General features: G+C 39.3%; 1 protein-coding gene across 1 annotated transcript in view; it reads left to right on the top strand.

The window, feature by feature from the left end:
• The window catches only part of LOC131618720 (uncharacterized), a 41,047-nt gene extending 19,495 nt beyond the window's left edge, over positions 1 to 21,552 (top strand). The window contains exon 2 of the mRNA XM_058889887.1: positions 20,787 to 21,552. Coding sequence (XP_058745870.1) covers positions 20,787 to 21,552 — 766 coding nt within the window. The remainder of the gene's footprint in view (positions 1 to 20,786) is intronic.
• The last annotated feature ends 2,241 nt before the right edge of the window (positions 21,553 to 23,793 follow it).

Raw genomic sequence — 23,793 nt, 5'->3', positions numbered from 1 at the left:
GTAATGTACGCTCGAAGAATGTCAACTCAGACTGATAATCAACAATTGCTCACTCATTATTTTCAAGACAGCCTAACTGGTGCTGCACTCAAATGGTACATGAACTTGGACAGTTCAGAGATTCGTACTTTTCGAGACCTCGGAGAGGCCTTCGTCAAACAGTATAAGTACAATCTGGATATGGCTCCCGACAGAGATCAACTCCGGGCCATGACTAAAAAGGATAGAGAAAGCTTCAAGGAATACGCTCAGAGATGGCGTGAAGTTGCTGCTCAAATTTGTCCACCACTTGAAGAGAAAGAAATGACAAAAATCTATCTCAAAACTTTAAGTCCATTTTACTACGGACGAATGGTTGCAAGTGCACCAAGTGACTTTACCGAGATGGTAAACATGGGTGTGCGTTTAGAAGAAGCAGTTCGAGAAGGACGCTTGAACAAAGAACCAGAATCTTCTGTTGGTCCAAGGAAGTATGGAAGTTCTTTCCAGAAGAAAAAGGATCAAGATGTCAGCAATGTCTTGCACAAAATCAAGAAGAAATTCCAACCTCAAGTTGCAACAATAACTCCGGTTGTTAACTCAGCGCCAGCTTATCAACCTCAGGTCTCGCAACAACAAATTCAACAAAGGTCGCAGCAACCTCAGCAGCAGGTTCGACCTCCAAATTACAACAATCGGGCTCCAAGGTATCCTGCCTTTGACCCCGTACCAATGCCGTATGCAGAATTGTTTCCAACATTACTGGCAAAAGGACTCATTCAGACAAGGAGTCCTCCAAATCCTACAAACAGTTCCTCACCATGGTATAAGGCTGACCAATCTTGTCCCTATCATCAGGGGGCACCAGGTCACAATATTGAGAACTGTTTATCTTTCAAGATTGACATCCAGCGATTAGTGAAAAGCGGAATGCTATCCTTCAAAGATACTAATCCAAACGTCCAAGCAAATCCTTTGCCGCAGCATAAAGAAGCTTCAGTAAATCTGATAGATCAACACCCCAATGTCATTCAAATCTACGACATTCGTCAGATAGGGGAAAATCTTGTCAGGATGCACGCTAAACAAGCTGGGTACGGTCATGTACCACCTCACAACTACTTCACATGTGAAATTTGTCCAAAGAATAATCAAGGATGTGCCATAGTTCAAGCTGCATTACAAGAACAAATGGACTTGGGATGGATTCAACATATCCGAGTCAGAACTGAACATGACATCAACATGGTTCAAGGATGTCCAGGAGAATACAAAATCTACAAAGTTGAAGACCTTGAAGGATCGGTAGTCAGGTTCCACAAAACTTTAAATGGACTTGCCTACTTTGGAACAGATTTCCACGCTTACAGTAGATGCAAAATCTGTCGAAGAAATTCACGAGGATGTTTGCGGGTTCGCAACGACATTCAAAAGCTGATGGATGACAATACCATTACTGTTCTTGCCAACAGAGAAGATGATGAAGTCTTTACCGTATCTCCTCAAATTAATCAAGATGAACCTATGCAAGTTAAGTATGATAGCAGGAAGACAGCAGTCGCACCACTAGTCATCTACTTACCAGGTCCTGTACCGTATGAGTCCAGCAAGGCTATACCATACAAGTACAACACTACATTCATTGAAAATGGTAAGGAAATACCATTACCGTCTGTTGTCAACATTGCTGATGTTAGTCGAGTCACCAGAAGTGGACGAGTCTTCAACAGAACAACAGAAAATGTGGAGAAACCTTCGGAGGAAGTACCACATAGGCAAGACAATCATCCGACCAATGTTGTTCAAGCGAAAGAAAATGATGAGATCTTGAAGTTAATCCAGAGGAGTGAATACAACATTGTAGACCAATTACTACATACTCCGTCTAGGATTTCTGTTCTTTCCCTGCTATTGAGTTCTGAAGCTCATAGGGAAGCTCTATAGAAAGTTTTGGAACAAGCTTTCGTAACATCATTGCCAACATCTCCGCCGGAACTAACCTAAGTTTCTGTGACGAAGATCTTCCTGAAGAAGGAGTGGACCACAATCTTCCACTTCACATCTCAGTTGGCTGCATGAGTAATACACTCACAGGAGTCCTAATAGACAATGGATCCTCTCTCAACGTCATGCCTAAATCAACATTATCAAGATTATCTTTCGAAGATTACCCTCTAAGAAAAAGTCATGTCATCGTCAAAGCATTTGATGGATCAAGAAAGTCAGTTTTTGGAGAGGTAGATCTTCCCATAACTATTGGACCTCAGACGTTCAAAATCACTTTCCAGATTATGAACATTCCAGCACAATACAGTTGTTTGCTAGGTCGCCCATGGATTCATGAGGCTGGGGCAATTAATTCAACACTTCATCCGAAACTGAAGTTCATAAGAAATGACAAATTGGTAACCGTATGTGGAGAACGAGCTCTGATCGTCAGCAACCTGTCATCATTCTCCGACATAGAACCAAAAGAAGTTGTTGGAACTAAATTCCAAGCACTTTCCTTGGACAAAGGAAAGGAGAAAGCAGCATCTATCTCTTCATACAGAGATGCAATCCAAGTTGTAAAGGATGGCACTACCAGTGGTTGGGGGCACATTAATATTCCTACCAACAACAAGAACAGAACAGGAATTGGATTCTTTCCGACATCATCAAAAGCTATCCCAGGGATTGAGGTAGTTCTCCCTATTCAAGAAACTTTCTGCAGTGGAGGTTTTCTTCAACCTGTTCAACAAACAGTCAATACCATCGGTACGGAAAACACCGATGAAGAGGAATGGTTATCCTATCTTAACAGAGCAGGATATATCTCCCTACCAGAGTCTGATCCACCTTGTTGTTATCCGACTAAAGGATCTGAAAGTAAGACTCAACCAAGCAGGGATGAAGTTATTGACAGCTTCGCCACCAGAAGTCATGGTTCATCAGAAGAAGTTCCTCCTATCCCCGAAGAGACTTGGGATACATTAGGAGAACCAAGCGGAAAATTCGACTACATGGTGAAATACTCCGCTCCTGAAAGTTCAAGAATCTCTCTTGAAGATATTGTTCCAACTGGATGGAACATTGATTATGAGTACCTCTCTCAGCCAAAAGAGATGTATAACCCTTGCTATTCATCATCATCTACTGGTGAAATCATCATTGAGGATTATATCCCCAAGTCACCTTCCGAGGCTACGGATCTAGAGTTCACATATCTAGTCAATGCCATCTTGGGAGAAGAGCAAGACCAAAATACAGAAGAGGATGATCTCGAAAGTGTCTACGACAACGAGTCTCTCCATTCGGAAGATTGGAAGTTTCCTCAAAAGAAAAACCGACATACTCCACTTGGAAATGGGTATGCTCACACCGCTCAGTCTGCTGAAGTAGAAGAAGATCGTCTGAGTGTTGCAAAGACAGTGGTTGGTAAATCAAGACCTACCACAGGCCAGCTTAAGCCTAAGGTTCCAGATTACTTAGTGCACAATGGGGTTCGCCACTACTGGACAGCTGTTGAAGTTTCAACTGTTGTTCGCACTCCTAAGTAGGAACTTTCACCGTTATTTTGTCCTCTCACCATAGCCCAGGGTGAAGAGATGTTTCATAGGGCTTTGCATTTTACTATTTCTTAGGAAAATGTCCCTCTTTGCTTCGCCCAAAGCAATAGAGTTTTGTTTTATAGGGTCTTTGTTTCAAGAAATGACTGTCCATAAATAAAAATGTCATTATGTTCCTTCGTTTAGTTTTCCCTTTTCTTTTTTCGGAAATTGGTAATCCTAAAAAACACCCTTAAAAAACATCAAATATTCCATTAACTGCATACACCGAGTCTTCCCTCGTTGTCTAAATAAAACTTATCACACATATGCAGATTAATCATAAAATACCCCGTTGAAACGTGCGACCGTATGACTTCTCCAAGCTTTGAGTTTCCTGTATTCGAGGCAGAGGAAGAAGAAGACGAAGAAATATCAAAGGAAATTTCCCGGTTACTTCAACAAAAGGAAGAGGCCATTCAGCCATACAATAAGCCTCTAGAGATCATTAACCTTGGTTACGATGGAAACAGAAAAGAGGTTAAGATTGGAGCTTCGCTTAGTTCAGAGATCAGAGAGAGTTTGATACAGCTGCTCAAAGAATTCTCAGATGTCTTCGCTTGGTCTTATCAAGATATGCCAGGGTTGGATACCAGTATAGTGGAGCATCACTTGCCATTAAAAGCAGAATGCCCTCCGGTCAAGCAAAAATTAAGAAGAACCCATCCGGAGATGGCCATGAAAATCAAAGAGGAAGTTCAAAAGCAGATCAACGCAGGTTTCCTCGTCACTTCAGAATACCCTCAGTGGTTAGCTAACATTGTTCCCGTTCCTAAGAAAGACGGAAAAGTCCGCATGTGCGTCGACTACAGAGATTTGAACAAAGCTAGCCCTAAGGATGATTTTCCTTTACCACATATTGATATGTTGGTAGACAGTACAGCAAAATCCAAAGTTTTCTCGTTCATGGACGGATTTTCAGGATACAACCAAATCAAAATGGCACCTGAAGACATGGAAAAAATAGCTTTCATCACCCCCTGGGGCACGTTCTGCTATCGTGTTATGCCTTTTGGACTGAAGAACGCAGGGGCAACTTATCAAAGGGCCATGACTACGCTTTTCCACGACATGATGCATAAGGAAGTGGAAGTCTATGTGGACGACATGATTGCCAAATCAGAAAATGAAGAAGATCACATACAGAATCTGACAAAGTTATTTCAACGCTTACGGAAGTTTCAGCTTCGCCTGAACCCCAACAAGTGTACCTTTGGTGTCTACTCAGGAAAACTCCTTGGTTTCATTGTCAGCAAACGAGGAATTGAAGTAGATCCAGACAAAGTCAAGGCAATTCAAGAAATGCCTTCGCCCAGAACCGAGAAACAAGTTAGAGGATTTCTTGGACGTCTGAATTACATCTCGAGATTCATATATCTCATGACTGCAACTTGCGCTCCTATTTTCAAACTTCTATGGAAAAATCAAAGTTGCGTCTGGACAGACGATTGTCAGAAAGCGTTCGACAACATTAAGGAATATCTGCTCGAACCACCCATCTTGTCTCCTCCAGTGGAAGGAAGACCTTTGATAATGTACTTAACCGTCTTAGAAGACTCCATGGGTTGTGTCCTTGGACAGCAAGACGAGACAAAGAGAAAGAGCATGCCATCTACTACCTGAGCAAGAAATTCACTGACTGTGAATCCCGCTACTCCATGCTCGAGAAGACGTGTTGTGCTTTGGCCTGGGCTGCCAAGCGTCTCCGCCAGTACATGATTCGACATACTACTTGTTTGATCTCTCATATGGATCCAATCAAGTACATCTTTGAGAAGCCTGCTTTAACCGGGAGAATTGCCTGTTGGCAGATGTTGTTATCAGAATACGACATTGAGTATCACGCACAGAAAGCCGTGAAAGGAAGCATTCTAGCTGAGCACCTGGCTCACCACCCACTCAATGGTCATGAATCAACCAGTTTCGACTTTCCGGACGAGGACGTCATGTACCTCAAGATGAAAGATTACGACGAGCCACTACCAGACGAAGGACCTGAGATAGGATCCCAGTGGGGCTTAATCTTTGACGGAGCTGTCAATGCTTATGGACGAGGAATTGGGGCAATCATTGTTACACCTCAGGGTACCCATATTCCATTTACTGCCAGATTAACTTTCAAATGCACAAACAATGAGGCCGAATATGAAGCTTGCATCATGGGTCTCGAAGAAGCCATGGATCTAAGAATCAAACACTTGGATGTATACGGAGATTCTGCTTTGGTCATCAATCAAATCAAAGGAGAATGGGAAACACGCCAACCAGGGCTAATTCCTTACAAAGACTACGCGAGAAGATTGTTACCATTCTTCGACAGGGTAGATTTTCATCACATTCCTCATGAAGAAAACAATTTGGCTGATGCATTAGCCACACTCTCTTCCATGATTAGGATAAATCATTGGAATGGCATTCCTCGGATCGATGTTATGCGCCTGGATAGGCCCGCTCATGTGCTCACAGTAGAAGCAATCATCGACGACAAACCGTGGTATCACGACATCAAGAACTTTCTTCAAAAGCAAGAGTACCCTCTCGGGGCGTCAAAGAAAGATAGAAAGACTTTGAGAAAGTTAGCTTGTAGATTCTTCCTGAATGAAGATGTTCTGTACAAGAGAAACTTCGACATGATTCTGCTCAGATGCGTTGACAGAAAAGAAGCAGAAATACTCATGAGAGAAATACATGAAGGTTCCTTTGGTACTCACACCAATGGACATACCATGACAAGGAAAATACTGAGAGCAGGATATTATTGGCTGACAATGGAGTCAGATTGCTACCAGTACGCAAAGAGGTGTCACAAATGCCAGATCTACGCCGATAGAATTCATGTGCCACCATCTCTTCTCAACATACTCTCTTCCCCTTGGCCTTTCTCCATGTGGGGAATCGACATGATTGGAATGATCGAACCAAAAGCGTCCAACGGACATCGCTTCATCTTGGTAGCCATAGACTATTTCACCAAATGGGTTGAAGCAGCTTCATATGCAAACGTTACAAGACAAGTTGTCGTCAGGTTTATCAAGAATCACATCATCTATCGCTACGGCGTTCCTAGCAAGATAATCACTGACAATGGGTCAAATTTGAATAACAAAATGATGAAGGAGCTTTGTGAAGAATTCAAGATCGAACATCACAACTCATCTCCTTACAGACCAAAGATGAATGGAGCTGTAGAAGCAGCTAACAAAAACATCAAGAAAATCATTCAGAAGATGGTCATCACTTACAAAGATTGGCATGAAATGCTCCCGTATGCTCTTCATGGTTACCGTACATCAGTACGTACTTCGACTGGAGCAACTCCTTTCTCCCTTGTATATGGCATGGAGGCAGTCCTACCTATAGAGGTTGAGATTCCATCAATGAGAGTTTTGATGGAGGCAAAATTAACAGAAGCCGAGTGGTGTCAAAGCAGATTCGATGAATTGAACTTAATCGAAGAAAAGCGCATGACAGCTTTATGCCACGGACAGCTATATCAACAAAGAATGAAGAAAGCTTTCGACAAAAAGGTTCGACCTCGCACAATCAAAGAAGGCGACCTTGTACTAAAAAAGATTCAATCTTTTCTCACAGATTCGAGAGGGAAATGGACTCCCAATTATGACGGCCCCTACGTGGTCAAGAGAGCTTTCTCAGGAGGAGCCTTAATACTCACGACTATGGATGGAGAAGAATTCACCCGTCCTGTGAACGTCGACGCAGTCAAGAAATACTTCGCCTAAATAAACAAAAGAACAGCTCGCTAAGTTGAAAACTCGCAAAGAGCGACTTAGGCAAAAAAGAGCGTCTCGGTGAATCGAAAACCCGAAAGGGCGATTCAGGCAAAAGTTAGAGACATAAAAAATTTTTTATTCAATCCCGGTAGACTTAAAACCCGAAAGGGGTAGTTTACGCAAAAGTTAGGGATATATGGCAAGTAACTGTGTCCAGGACAAACTTGATCATTCAAAATCCATAGCGGAGTATTCATCAGCAGCAGGTCATCTTCTATGAAGCACGAATACAGCGCAACTCGGAGTGGAAGGGAAAGATAACGGTCGTCACGTTTCATCGTAGCCCTTTTCCCGAAAATTACCAATTTCCAACTTTGTAAATACTCCATGGAATCAAGCATTTGGCTGATTACCATTCCATACATAATAATTTGAGCCTTGTGCTTTTCCTTTGCAATCTAGTCTTATTCAGTTTCTTGGAATGCATTTTAAGTTTAAACAGTCAATTTCTTGAAACAAATGTTTTCATAAAATAAAAATGAATTTACTTGCAAAAATAAAGGTGAAATTTCTTTCTAAGGTTTACAAACAATAGGAAGAATGCAAACAGTTGCTCCGAGAACGGTTGAGATTCCGGGAATCAAGTTTTCCCCATGAGGTCGCTTTGCGAACATCTCCCGATGACGGATCTTTACTTCAATTCATATTACTCATTTCGGACAGCGGACAACTGATAACCAGATATTCCCAACAGAGTTCGAACTACAAGAAGAGGACATCTTCTGATCAACAAGAATTCAAGTCGTATCTTAGGATTTTCCATCCGCGACAATTCTATTCACATTCACTTTACATTTTATCATTGTCATAATATTCATGCATACATTACATCATAATTGCATAGCCGAATCAGGCTTTGATCCTGTGAATGCCTAAGTCATTGAGGCATGAACTCAAGTTTCCCCTGCAAGTTCCGGAGAAACTTTTTCCTTCGAAACAACAGTTCATACACAAGGATCTCACCAAGAAAGTCAACAGATGGTAGTCTCCCTCAAAGAGATAGTTTGTTCACTTTTGGAATTCCTCAGCCGAGAATCTCCTGCAGAGCGACATTCGACAGTCTTCTTCAGATAAGATAGTCTGCTTCACATTTTGGAATTCCCTACAGGTTTGGTATTTCCCCAGCAAGGTCGAGAGGTGCCACTTCTTGTCAAAGAAAAATTCAGAATCTCCCAGCAGATCGACAAATGATTCCCCAGCGGAGTCAGCGAATGATAGTCTTCGTCAAGAAGATAGTTCAGATTCCCCAACAAAGTCAGCAAATGGCAGTCTCTTTCAGCAGAAGACAGTTTGCTCACTTTCTATCATAACAAAGTCAGCAAATGGCAGTCTCTTTCAGCAGAAGACAGTTTGCTCACTTTCTTTCATGACAGGGTCGACAAATGGCAGTCTCTCCCAGTAGAAGACAGTTTGCTCCCCTAGCAATTGGCAAATGGCAGTCTTTTCCCAAGAAAAGACAATTTGTCTGTTAAATACTCAAGAGATCGACAAATGGCAGTTTCTTCGAACAGTTTGTCTGTTTCTGGGATGTTTAACTCCCCACAGAGTCGATGAATGGCAGTTTTCCTCTTAGGAAAACAGTTCGTTGATTCCCCAGGCATCAGTTGACGAATGGCAGTTTTCACCCCGAAAACAGTTCGTCCGCCTTCAAACAAAGTCATTAGCCCCTCAAAAGATCATGAGGCCATATGACATTCTTTCAAAGACGTCAAGTCAAAAGGGAAGATGGTGAAGTTTCTTTACAACCGTCAAATGGCATCTTATCTCCAAGCGCTGATAAGAAGTTTGACGAGGAAACAAACCTTTGAAGTTTCTTTACAGCCGTCAAATGGCATCTTACCTCCAAGCGCTGGTAAGAAGTGTGACGAGGAAACAAACCTTTGAAGTTTCTTTACAGCCGTCAAATGGCATCTTACCTCCAAGCGCTGGTAAGAAGTTTGACGAGGAAACAAACCTTTGAAGTTTCTTTACAGCCGTCAAATGGCATCTTACCTCCAAGCGCTGGTAAGAAGTTTGACGAGGAAACAAACCTTTGAAGTTTCTTTACAGCCGTCAAATGGCATCTTACCTCCAAGCGCTGGTAAGAAGTTTGACGAGGAAACAAACCTTTGAAGTTTCTCTACAGCCGTCAAATGGCATCTTACCTCCAAGCGCTGGTAAGAAGTTTGATGAGGAAACAAACCTTTGGAAATTTTCTCTTTATCTGAGATATTGTCCAAATGCAACTGAGACCAGTTTCGAGATTTGGACATCCGGAACGAGAGGAGGTTGTTTACCTTTTTCTAAGTATCAACACTTAGTTAAAGAAGATGGATTGCGCATCCTACACTGCCATCCATTCGCCGGAGTCCACATCAAGTGTTTCTACAGGAGTTTGTCTCCTCATCCCCCGCCAAGTACGACAACGGGATCAAATCATGCAAAGATTTTATCATCTCAGAAGCGCCCAAAATTTGGGCATTCTTTGATATTTAAGTCTCTTTTACGCAGGAGAGATCGAGATCTCAATGTCTCTCCCTCCAGATAAAAGAAACTTAAACAGGGGCATCTGTCATACCCTAATTTTTGACCCCCCTGAGATGACATATCTTCAGGATTTTCATCAAGTCAAAGTAAGTACCCAGAGCAGTCTGACATTCAATCGAGGGTGTTCAAAGACAAGAAAACTCAGGCAAAGGATCAATTAATAGGAGGATTAGTCTCTAACACAATCATGAGACTCAAGAGATTCATTATTTCACCTATGATTGATTAGACACCCAGTCATCTAAGTACAGAATTACTCAGATCAACAGACCAGGGTTTGGAACCTTATCAAGGACTAAAATCAGGGAACACTTTTGTGAAACCCTAAAAAGCCCTAGGGGACCATTCAAAGACATCAATCATCTTCAAATAACTCATATGACAAGATCCACTGGACATTACACCTCAATTCAAAGTCTACAGTCATCATTGTCCTCTGGTCGACAATTAGGGTTTTTGACCTAACTCCCCAAGATAATTGACTTTTAATCAGGGCATGGATCTAAAACTCAAGACATGATCCAAGAGTCTCTATTACCTCAATATAATCCCTTTACATCATTCATTTAAGGAGAAGATCTTGTTTCTACACAAAAGTCCAAAATCTCACCTTATTTGGAAAAAGTCAACTATATGGGATCACCATTGACTTTTGAGATTTTTGGTCAAACCATGACTTTCAAGGATCAATATCATCAATATATGGATATTAAAGTCATTTGACCAAAGAAATTCAAAGAAATTCATCAAGGAGCAAAAAGTCGGGAATTAGGGTTTTTTAAGGCATGGTGAGAACTCAAAATTTCACCTACACAACTCAAAAAACTTCCAACATGAAAGTTGTAGATCTTGCAAAATAAAACAACATCTTACAAAGGAACTTTTTTCAAAAGATCAATCATTTAAGAGTTTTGGAAATTTTGGAGTTTTAGGTCATAAACACTTAGAAATTTTTTCTAAGTGTTTTAACCTAGTTTTCTTCCAACTTTGGCCTCATTTTTCACAAATTTGCCAAAGGATTCTGAAGAAACTCCAAACTAATGATTTGAAGTAGATGTTTAGGGCTTTCCAAATTGTGTTCAACCTTCTCCAAATTCATTTTGAGCTAAGAGTTATGCTTGTTCAAAGTTGGCCTCATGAAGTGAAATTATAGGTCATGTACAATTTGAAACTTTGCAATTTTGTGCATTTTGCTTCACTAAGTGATGCTACACGACCTCTAATACATCTGAAACCATACCACACATCCAAATTCATCATTGCATAAGGATTAGAGAAGATTCCCAAAAACAAAGGCATGTGATTATGTAATGATTGCATTTTTGAATTTATGGCAAATGATGAATCATCAAGGAATCTTGTTCTAAGCCAATTAGAACTCTCCTCTGAATCAGAAATGTTCCCTTGGATCATACAAGATCAATGGTTGGGGAAGCTAGCCCGAAAATGCATCATTGCATTTAGGATCTTTTCAAATTTTCTTCTTGGCTAAGAAACCAAAACTCTCTCATTAAGCAAGCTCACTCTCTCAATCAGTACTGAACCATTTACCTATAAATAGGGGAGCATACTTCAGTAGAAAAACACACCAAAGCAACTCAATTCCTTGCTTTCTCTTTCTCTTCTCATGCTTATTGTTTTTCAAAGTTCTTTGGCAAGAAGAATCGTTTTCTTCGAACCAGAGCTCATCTTTGGAAAGTAAGCATTCTAACATCTCAAGGGAGGTCATTTGAGGTGATCCAAGCACCTGGATCACTTCTGTAAGTGGAGGAACACCATTGTTGCTCTCACTTTGGAGTAGTTGCAGTTGGAGGTCTATAGTGCAATTCAGAAGGTTTCCAATCAAGCTAAGCATCCAGGCATGTTCCATAGGAGGTAGTGAAGCTGTTCAGATGGCTGCAGCTCATCTGTAACTCAAGAATCATCACCCTCCATGTTCACTTGAAGCTCAAATCGAGGGAGGTCCATAAAACAATTCAGGAGGATTGAGGTTACAACAAGCATTCAGTTAGCATCACTGAACCACAAGGAAGCTTTTGGGATCATTCATACAAGCCCAGGTGCTCTCTATCATCCTCACGACCTCCATTTTCAGAGGTAAGTTTCTGAACTCTACCTCTTTAATTTAAGCACTCTTTGTGATAAAGCTCGATTCTATCTTGTTAAGCATCATCAGAGGATTGAAAACCCTCTATCATCATTCATTTATCTTTCAGTATAGTCATTTAATTTGATTTTCAAAATTTAGGGTTCTTCACGATTTCTGGTAAATTAGTTAGATATAGTTGATATAAATTTATGTTAGTTACATATTTAGAATCGTGAGTGAATTTAGAATAAGTTTCATCTTTACATCTTTGCAAATGGTTGAGAAATGAGCAAGTTCATAAATTCAAAATCTGAGAACTTGAGGTTGAAGATGACAATGGTGGTGGCGCGCAAATTTCAAATCCAGGGTTGAGTTTATTTTATTTTGAATGATACCTGTTTCATAAACGACTAAAACGTGATAGCCCAGTGGTAAAGAGTGTTTGTGTGTTGCGCGTGCCCAAGGTCTGGGGTTCGAATCCCCCTCGCCCCAGACCTTTTGATTTTATTTTCTTTTTGCTTCTATACACTTGAATAACATATGAGTTGCAAAGGAGTCAGTTTACTATCACCATGTGCGCGCTGGCCCAGTGGTTTGGTTTTGGGTGTGTGACTTGGAGGGCGTGAGTTCAATCCCTCTAGGTGACAAAACCTTATTTTTTATCACTTTTCCCATTTGATTTCTTCACAACTTTACACAATTAATTAACCTATCAAATTAAATCATTTTCACTTCATTTTTCACACACTTGTTATTTAATATATCTATTTTATGAATAATCAAAAAAATCATAAAAATATTATTTATTTCATATATTTTTATTAGGTTTAAAATAGTATGTTTTAAGTGTTTTCTTAAATACTTTAAATGCATATATTCATTTTGTTTTAACCTAATTATTTTTGTGAATAAAGTTTATGATAAAACCCTAATTATTTAGGTCTTAATTAGGCATGGATCTTTTTTCTTTACCTTAATTAAGTTGACTTTCTGTCAATTTTCAGAACTGTTTTCAATCTCCGAATAAATCGAATAATTAAGGTTTTCAAACAACAAAACCTTATATTATTTCAAATCATTTTCAAAACTAATTTTACACCAGTACTATAAAGTACTGGGCCTCTAATAGAGTGTAAGTCCCAAACACCTTCTCTTCTTAGCTTGTTTTCAAAACTGTATTTTCAAAATCTTCTTTCTGTTTTCAAAACATTCTTCTGGTATTTGAAGGGCATTATTCCCGGTGAAACTCTTCAGATACCTATGTGACCTTTGTCCATCTTCACTTCTTCTGTTTTCAAAAACCATTAACTGTTTATCCTATATATTCAACTGTTATCCATCAATTACTGGTAAGGCTTTGTACATACTTCTTCAAAGGCCTCCACTCCATCCAGGTTAGGCTTTACAAGCTTTCAATTTACAGTCTTTATTTAAATTACTGTCAAATATAAATTGTGCATATATATTAGTTTAGAACTACGTTTGAGTATAAACCTTAGGACAGTTAAACTATATATATATATATATATATATATATATTATAGGAATATGACCTAGGATTGAGAATGTCTTCCCGGTGAAGGCTCTTTCCTAATTAGAGATCTGTAGTTCAAACCCCCAAGATGAATTATTCCCGGTGAAACATCTTGGCAAAAACCCTAGAATCCAAAAAAAATAGGACACATCCACCCAAAGAGGAATTATTCCCGGTGAAACCTCTTACCCATTTGCTTAGAGCCAAAATAAGTTCAAAACTACATAGCTTTCTCTTGTGCTATAACAAGGACCCTCGATTAGCCTCCTCTTGGGCTTTGTACAAGGACCCACAGGCTTCTTAAAAGCATTTCCAGCTTCCTCTTGAGCTTGTATACAAGGACCCATCAGGTTTCTTGTAAACATAGGAACAGGTCTTTAGTCACCTTTTAGCCTACCCTGGTGAGTTTTCTTCCAATTTAAACCAGACTTTTAACAAGCCAAGTTTGTCTCAATTTTGCATTGAGTACACCTTTTGGAATGAGAGACATGGACAATCTCTGTCACCCTTATCTTCATCAATCTTCCTTAGCAGAGTCTAGGATCCATATTTGCTTATCCTCAGCATGAGTCAGCCTTCATCTTGGGCTTTAAACAAGAAGTCTCCACTAGATAATCTTTCTGCCATTCACCAAAAGAGTCAAAACCCCTGGAAAGGGTTAGCTTCCAAATCAATCCATCATTTCAATAAAAACCCCTGGAAAGGGTTAGCCTCCAAAGTCAATTAATCAAAAAGAGTCACGACCCCTGGAAAGGGTCAGCCTCCAAAAAACATGATAAAGTCAGTCTTTTAACAGACAATTTCTCCAGCTGAGTCAAAACCCCTGGAAAGGGTTAGCCTCCAAAATCAGTCTTTCAAAAATCAAAGATTCATTCTCTTAGGAGATAATCTCCCCAAATAGAGTCTCCCTAAGTAGAGTCAGCCTCAATTCTGGGCTTCGTACAGAACACCAAAAACTCCTTAGTTTAAATACTCCCCAGTGGAGTTATCATTTCAATAAGTCAATAAAATCAATCAAAAAGCCTCAAGCTTGGGCCTCATTCAAGCCAGCTAAAGTCAAATATTTCATATAGTAAATAGACATAGCTTATCTCTATAGAGAGATATTTTTACTACTCTACCACATTCAAACAAACAAACATTTCAATTTCAATTTCATTCAAAGTCTCCCATTTAGGACTCTGAAAGACATGCTCTGGCACATCCCTAGACTTGTACACTTTCCCTAATTTGGATGAGCATCTTTCTTTCATTTTAGAGGCACGATGGCTGTCATACTTGATCAACCAAGTAGACTCCCCTCTTAATGAAACATCATTTTTTTTAGCTTTTCTGTCACTTTTAAATGTTTGTGGTAGAATAGTACAAATACCTCTCTGTAAAGATGATTTCATGTCTCTTTACTGTAAACAGAGATTTAATTCCAAGCTTCAACCTTGAGCTTCAAGCAAGGCACCAAAAACAAGTAATTTCCCTAGTTAGTTCCCCGAACTACATTAAGCTCTGACTTCCACTAGGGATATGTAGGCATGAGGTTCACAAGGAATCTCAGCGAGCTAATAAAATACCAAAAATAGTCAGTCTGTCTATCTGTCTGTCTTTCTTTAATCAATTCAATTCTCTCTCCTAACACAAAGGAGAAACTTTCCCAATCATTAGCAGCAAACACAATCACAATGACACAGAGAAGGTTCCTGTAGAGTACTACAGATATGTAGGGTGTTTAAACACTTCCCTATGTATAACCGACCCCCCGGACTCCTGAATTTCTAGTCTAGGTGAAATCCCCACACTTAGCAAACTCCTAGGGTTTAGTTGAGATCTTTTTTCCCTTTCCTACTCGTAGGACCAATAAGAAAGTTCGTGTGATATCGTAGGAAGAACTGAAACAAAATTCATCCCACCACGGGCGCATTCTCCTTCCAAATTTCGCGTGAAGGGTTTAGCGTGCCGTCCTCCCAAGTGAAACGGGGAGGTAAAGAAAACGACACCACAGCAAGCTACTATTGCCCTCTCAACAACAGAAGCAGAATATGTTGCTGCTGCTGGTTGTAGCACACAAATGCTCTGGATGAGAAGTCAGCTGGAAGATTATCAGATATATGAGAGTAACATTCCTATTTTCTGTGATAATACTTCTGCTATATGTTTATCTAAGAATCCTATTTTACATTCAAAAGCTAAACATATTGAGATTAAACATCATTTCATAAGGGACTATGTTCAGAAGGGTGTTATATCTTTAAACTTTGTGGATACAGACCATCAATGGGCTGATATCTTTACAAAACCCCTTGCTGAAGATAGGTTTAAGTTCATTCTGAAGAATATCAGTATGGATTTATGCCCAGAATGAGAAGATGAGAAGATCTTATGTATGAGTATCTTCTGAAACAAAATTGGATTTTTTGTTTATAAGAAGTTCTGATTGAAATCAATTAGAAATTGTGATTCAGTTATTACTAACGTTTCATTGTCTAAGTTGATTCAGAATCTCTTTAAAAGCAAAACAGCTGTAACTGGCTATCCAGATGGTAAACACGTGTTCACTATTTCTGGACAAGCGTGCGTGCAGTTAAGGGGACGTCTACTTAGGTAACTGTGCAAATCTCGTCTTTTGTCATTATTATCTCTCCTCACGTCATGCTACATTAAATGCCATTCATAATTTCTTTTATTGTCCGTCTTTTCGTTTTTATATCCGTCAAACGTTTCCCTTCCCTAGAACGTTTTCCTTCCCCACATTCCCTCTATTCATTTCTCCATTTCTTTGCATTCTTCAATCAATCTTTGCGCTCTCTCTCTCTCATTCTCTCATTTTTCTATGAATATCCTTTGCGTAAACCCTAGTTCATTCTTCATCGATCTAGCGTTCATCATGAATCTTTCGCCTAGTTCCCTTCATCAAAACTTTAAACCAGTTGAAGAAACTAAGTCTCAAAAGGGGCTGATCTATTTGAATAGAACGGATGGAAGGGTTAATCGGTTACAGGATGAAAAATATATCTCGGGATGGCATTCCAAGTTCTTCTCAAGTCAGACCTCTTCTTTGATGCTGTTGTCAACATCTGTCCAAAGGAAGAAGACTTTCTTGAGATATTGGATGAAGTTAGGTTCCATAAGGACTTAACTTCTATGTTAAGGGAAAGCCCATCTGAGAATACGCTCTCTCCTGGTGAACTGTTCTCAGTTCCTCCCTTGTATTCATTTACTTCTTTCTCTAAGAGCTGTTCAGGCATGCAGAGTTTCAAGATTTGATGACCAAGCAAGAGCAAGAACAAGCTGGGATTCAGGATATGCTGGCTTAGATTAGGACTAGGCTAGGGTTGTAGTCTTTATGTCCTTGTAGTTTTCTTTCCTTGTTGCATCTGTTTTCCTGCATTCCTCTTTTGTAATCCTTCTTGTTGAAATCAATGAAAAGTTATTTATGTTTCTTTCCATTTGTCTCTTGCTTTACATCTGAATCGTTTTATGCTTTTTGATGTTATGACAAAAAGGGGGAGAAAATATATGATAAATGATCTGATTAATATTATCAGTTACCGAGTAAAAAGACCCCACATTTACTAACAGAAGCTGCAAGCTTCATATGTTTCTAAGTTGTGCTGTTGCAGGAATCGAAGATTCAAGATCAATATAAGGAAGCAACAAAATGAATCAAGCTCTTGGATTCTTGAAGCAAGCTGAGTGCTAGGAAGCTTCAGAATCAGAAGCAAGAAGGAAGAAATGATCAGAAATAGCTCTTGGATTCTTGAAGCAAGATGAGTGCTAGGAAGCTTCAGAATCAGAAGCAAGAAGCAAGAATGATCAGAAATTCTGATAATAGAATATGATCCAAATCATTGTCTATTTGCTCTGATACATTGTCTATTGGATCTGATATATTCTATATGGCTTATATGGCTCTGATACATATTTTGTGTTCTGATACACATTTTATGTTCTAACTCATTCATGCTGACTTTTGTCGTTTAGTTTTGTTCTGTAACATTTCAGGATGTAGAGATGCTCTGATGATGCTCTGGTACATTCAACAATGTTCTGATACAATCTAGCATGAAGAGATGTAAGAAGAAATTCAAAGCTCTGAAGCTATCCGAGGGAAGCAGAAATCAGAAGCTGTGAATGTTCTAAAGATCCAGAAAACTCAAGTTCTGAAGCGGTCCTAAATGGAAGCATAAATCAGAAGCTGTGAATGTTCTGAAGATCAAAGAAATTCAAGTTCTGAAGCTGTCCTAAATGGAAGCATGAATCAGAAGCTGTGAATGTTCTGAAGATCAAAGAAATTCAAGTTCTGAAGCTGTCCTAAATGGAAGCAGGAATCAGAAGTTGTGAATGTTCTGAAGATCAAAGAAATTCAAGTTCTGAAGCTGTCCTAAATGGAAGCAGGAATCAGAAGCTGTGAGTGTTCTAGGAATCTAAAGAAATTCAAGTTCTGAAGCTGTCCAATGGAAGCAAAAGTCAGAAGCTACGAATTACCAAAAGACAGAAGCTTATGTGATCGTCTCTACCGAAATAATCAGGGAAGTCTTTTATTTTTAAAGTTCTTCGAGTATTTATTTCAGGGGGATATTGTTAATCTCAGGAGGAGACATATTCACATGCTTATGCTATAGCTGTGTAATTTGTCTTTAGCCGTCTGCTCTTTCTGATCGCAAATTCATATCATTTATATATGTTTTTGTCATCATCAAAAAGGGGGAGATTGTTAGAACAAGATTTGTTCTGATCAATATTCTTAGTTTTGATGATAACAAGGATATGAATTTTGTGTGAGATAATGTGGTACTCTAATACATTGCAATTTCCCTTTCAGGAAATATATAAGGAGTATGCACAAATCAGCGCTCAGAAGCTTTGTCTCAGAAGGTTCAGCATGCAACATCAGAACATGGTCTGGCAAGACATCAGAAGATGGTCAAGGCAGAATCAGAACATGGGTCTATGGAAGCATCAGAAGAACTTGAGATCAGAAGCAGAAGCACTGAAGTTCTCATGGTATCACGCTCAGAAGCACTTCAAGGTCAGAAGACAAGAAGATGCTATGCACCAAGCTGTTTGACTCTGATGATATTCAAATATTTTATTCACAAACATCAGATCAGAAGAAAGTACAGGTGGCAGGCTACGCTGACTGACAAAAGGAACGTTGGAAGCTATTAAAGGCAACGTCAGTAGACACAGCGTGAACAAGGCTCGAGGTAGTTGACAAAAGCGTGAAACATTAAATGCAAAGCTGTACGGAACACGCAAAGCATTAAATGCGCTCAACGGTCATCTTCTCAAAACGCCTATAAATATGAAGTTCTGATGAGAAGCAAGGTTACCAAATCTGAAACAACTCTGAACCAAATTCTGTGAATATTAACTTGCTGAAGCGCTGTTCAAAATCAAAGCTCAGAAACTTCATCTTCATCAAAGCTCACTACATTGCTGTTGTAATATATTAGTGAGATTAAGCTTAAACGTTAAGAGAAATATCACTGTTGTGATTATAGCTTTTCAGAAGCATTTGTAATACTTTTAAAATAGATTACATTAATTTGTAAGTAACTAGAGTGATCAAGTGTTGATCAGGATACTCTAGGAAGTCTTAGCTTGTGTCTAAGCAGTTGTAATTAGAGTGATCACGTGGTGGTTAGGATACTCTAAGAAAGTCTTATCTTGTGTCTAAGCATTTGTTCCTGGAGTGATCAGGTTGTGATCAGGATACTCTGGAAGACTTAGTCGCGGACTAAGTGGAAAACCATTGTAATCTGTTGCGATTAGTGGATTAAATCCTCAGGTGAGGTAAATCACTCCGTGGGGGTGGACTGGAGTAGTTTAGTTAACAACGAACCGGGATAAAAATAACTGTGCATATTGTTTTTATCGTTCAAGTTTTTAGACTACACTTATTCAAACCCCCCCTTTCTAAGTGTTTTTCTATCCTTCACATTAAAGATAGAAGGCCATTATGAAGAAGCCAAGAGACTCGTGATGTTCCCATTCACTTTATCCGAAGACGCAGAAGAGTGGTTTTACTCACTTCCAGCTGGAAGCATCACAACATGGCAACAGATGGAAACGGCTTTCCTTAATGAGTACTTCCCTGCATCAGTCTTTATTCGAAAAAGATATGATATTGTGAATTTCAAGCAGAAAGAAGGGGAACCTTTGGGAGATGCCTACAAAAGATTCAAGAGGATCCTCGTAGCATGCCCAACTCATAACATGGATCATACTGAACAGATGCAAGTATTTGTTAATGGGCTCAAAATAAAGACAAAGCAGTTGATCGATACTGCAGCCGGTGGCTCAACTAACTTCTCAACAGCCACTGGTATTAAGAAGATCATTGAAGCGATAGCTGCAAATAAGCATCTAGAGTTGTATGACAGGTGTACTAACAAACTTGAGGGAATAATTGATCTAAAGTTGGAGACTTCTAAAATTCGGGTTGAAGATGCGATAGCTGCAGAAGTTGAAAAGAAATTGAACGCTATGAATATAGGTACACAACAAGTGGCTCAAGTTCAACAAGCTCAACCTGTCAGCTGTGAAATTTGTAATGGACCACACCAAACGGTCTACTGTTTTGAAGAAAGACGCTGAACCGGTGATAAAACTACCCTTCCCCTCCAGAGTGACAAAGAAGGGTTCAAGAGAGAAAGACTTTGAGAAGTTTACTAAATTGTTCAAAAAGTTAGAGGTAAATCTACCATTCTTTGAAGCACTTGAGCACATGCCTTTGTATAAGAAATTTATGAAGGAGGTGTTGGCGAAAAAGAGATCACTAGGAGGAGAACCAAAAATTGCAATGGAGAAGTGTGGTATAGTCTCGACAGCAAGAAAGATCCCAATAAAGAGGAAAGACCCTGGGGCGGTGGCGATACCATGCACTATCAAGAATATAGCACTTAAGAAGGTACTCCTCGATTCTGGGTCTAGTGTGAGTTTAATGTCTTTGTCCATTTTCAAAAAGCTTGAATAAGAAAAGATTAGTGAAAGTAAGACACGGTTAAGGTTCGCTGATCACACCGTTAAGAAATCCTATGGGGTAGCTGAAGATGTGCTAGTGGAAGTTGATAAGTTTGTATTCCCTGTTGACTTCCACATCATGGATATTCCGGAAGATGTGTACCCGAGGAGGAACAAAGAGATGTGCTAAAAGCATGCCATGACTCCGAATATGGAGGACATTTTAGTGGTGATAGAACGGCTGCAAAGGTCCTACAATCTAGTTTGTATTGGCCCACGCTATTCAAAGACGCTCAAGGCATTTTGAAAGAATGTGACAGGTGTCAAACAACAGGGAATATCTCAAAAAGAAACCAGATGTCGCAGAAGGGTATACTTGAAGTGGAATTGTTTGATGTGTGGGGGATCGATTTCATGGGACCTTTTCCACCATCTTTTGGAAAGAACTACATCCTTGTAGCTGTTGACTACGTCTCTAAGTGGGTTGAAGCAGTCGCTCTACCTACAAATGATGCGAGGGTGGTAGTAAACTTCCTCAAAACCAATATTTTCTCAAGATTTGGGGTTCCCAGAGCACTCATAAGCGATGAAGGCACCCATTTCTTAAATAAGTTGATGGAGAATCTGTTGAAAAAGTACAATGTGAAGCACAAGATTGCAACTGCATATCATCCTCAGACCAGTGGTCAGGTGGAGGTTTCGAACAGGCAAATCAAGCAGATTCTCGAAAAGACTGATAGTGCTTCGAGAAAAGATTGGTCTCTGAAACTTGAAGATGCACTATGGGCATACATAACAACATTCAAAACCCCCATTGGTATGTCCCCGTATCAACTGGTTTATGGTAAGGCGTGCCATCTCCCTCTTGAGCTTGAGCACAAAGCATTTTGGGCTACCAAATACTTGAACTATGATCTGGGAAAAGCAGGTGAGTTACGGATTCTTCAACTCCATGAGCTAGAAGAATTTCGTGATCAAGCCTATGAGAATGCTAAAGTCTATAAAGGGCAGACCCGAAGATGGCATGATCAGAGAATAAAACAGAAAGTATTTTGGGAAGGCCAGCTGTCATACCCTAATTTTTGACCCCTGAGATGTCATATCTTTTAAACTTTTCATCAAAGACAAAATAGATACTCAGAGCAGTCACTTGTTCATCAGATACCCAGTCTAGGGTTTTGAGCCCCATCAAGGACTAAAATCAGGGATCACATTTGGGAAACCCTAGAAAACTCCAGGGGATCACTCAAAGGAATCAATCATCTTCAAATAGCTCATATGACAATATCCATTGGGCATTACAATCCAATCCAAGATCCACAGTCATCAATTTCATCTGGTCGACAATTAGGGTTTTTTTACCTAATTCACCAAGATAGTTGACTTTTAATCAGGACATGGATCCAAAACTCAAAGCATGACTCAAGAGCTTCTATTACCTCAATATAATCCATTCACATCACTCATTTGAGGAGGAAAGTTTGATTCATCACGAAAGTCCAAGAATTCACTTCATCTGGAAAAAGTCAACTGCACAGGATCACCTTTGACTTTTTGGAAATATTGGTCAACCATGACTTTTGAAGTTTTAAATCATCAATATATGATATTTGAAGTCATTTTATCAAGAAAAATCAAGAAAATCAATCAAGAATCAAAAGTCAAAAGTTTGACTTTTCATACTTAGAAAATTTTTCTAAGTGTTTTCAAGTGATTTTTGCCAAACATTGGAAGGGGTTTTCTCAAAATTTCACCTACAAACTGAAAAAAACATCCAACATGAAAGTTGTAGATTTTGATACAATAAACAACTTTGACACATATAATTTTTTGGCTAAAAATCAACCATTGAAGAGTTATGGAGCTTCAAAGTGGCTGCCTTCACAAAACATGCAAGAAAACCCTAGTTTTCTTCAAACTTTATGGGACTTTTTCACTAATTTCCCTAAAGAATTTGGGCAAACACCAAACTAATGAATTAAAGTACATATTAAGGGATTTCCAAATTGTGCTCAACCTTCTCCAAACTCATTTTGAGCTAAGAGATATGATTGATCAAAGTTAGGCACTTGAAGTGAAATTATAGGTCATGTGCAATTTGAAACTTTGCAATTTTGTGCAAATGACTTCTCTAAATGATGCTACCCGACCTCTAATACATCTGCAAGCACACCATACATCCAATTTCATCATTGCATAAGGATTAGAGAATATTCCCAAAAACAAAGGCATGTGATTATGTAATGATTACATTTAGGAATTTATGGCAAATTGATGAATCACCAAAGGAATCTCTTCCCAACCAATTGGAGCTCATTTCTGTCTCAGATTTGTCCCCTAAGATCAAGCAAAATCGAGGGATAGGGGATTGATCAAATGGAATCAAAATTCCCATCATTGCATTTTGGATATTTTTGAATTCCTTCATAGCCAAGAAACCAAATCAACTTCACTAAGCAAGCTCACTCCTCTGCAACTATACTGAACCATTTGCCTATAAATACAAGTGCTATCCTTCATACAATTCACACCAAAGCAACCTTATTCCTTGCTTTCTCTTTCTCTTCTCATGCTTATGGTTTTTCAAAGTTCTTTGGCAAGAAGAATCGTTTTCTTCAAACCAGAGCTTCTCTTTGGAAAGTAAGCATTCTAACATCTCAAGGGGGCTCATTTGAGGTGATCCAAGCATCTGGATCACTTCTGTAGGTGGAGGAACACCATTGTTGCATTCACTTTGGAGCTATTGAAGTTGGAGGTCCATAGAGCAATTCAGAAGGTTTCAAGCAAAGCCAAGCATCTAGACACGTTCCTTAGGGCATAGTGAAGCTGTTCAGATGGCTGCAGCTCATCTGTAACTGAAGATTCATCATCCTCCATGTCCACTTGAAGCTCAAATCGAAGGTGTCGGGTAGAGCAATTCAGAAGGATTGAAGCCACAATAAGCATTCAGTTAGCATCACTGAGTCCCAAGGAAGCTTTTAGGATCACTCACACAAGCCTAGGTGTTCCTCATCATCCTCACGACCTCCATTTTCAGAGGTATTTTTTCAAACTCCAACCCATTTATTTGAGTATTCTTTTTCATATAGCTCGATACTATCTTGTTCAGCATCATCAGAGGATTGAAAACCCTCTATCACCATTCATTTATTCATCTTGTTTGTCATTTAATTTTAAATTTAGGGTTCATATATTCTTCGTATTTTCTGAGAAATTAAGTAGCTATAGTTAATATAAATAAATGTTAGTTACATATCTGGATTCGTGAGGAAATTTAGAGCAAGATTGATGTTTACATCATGCCATTTAGTTGAGAAACCAGAGAGT

The sequence above is a fragment of the Vicia villosa genome, linkage group LG7, assembly GCF_029867415.1.
Source record: "Vicia villosa cultivar HV-30 ecotype Madison, WI linkage group LG7, Vvil1.0, whole genome shotgun sequence".
In the NCBI taxonomy this organism is placed as follows: Eukaryota; Viridiplantae; Streptophyta; class Magnoliopsida; order Fabales; family Fabaceae; genus Vicia; species Vicia villosa.
This window is presented reverse-complemented; position numbering and strand designations above follow the sequence as displayed.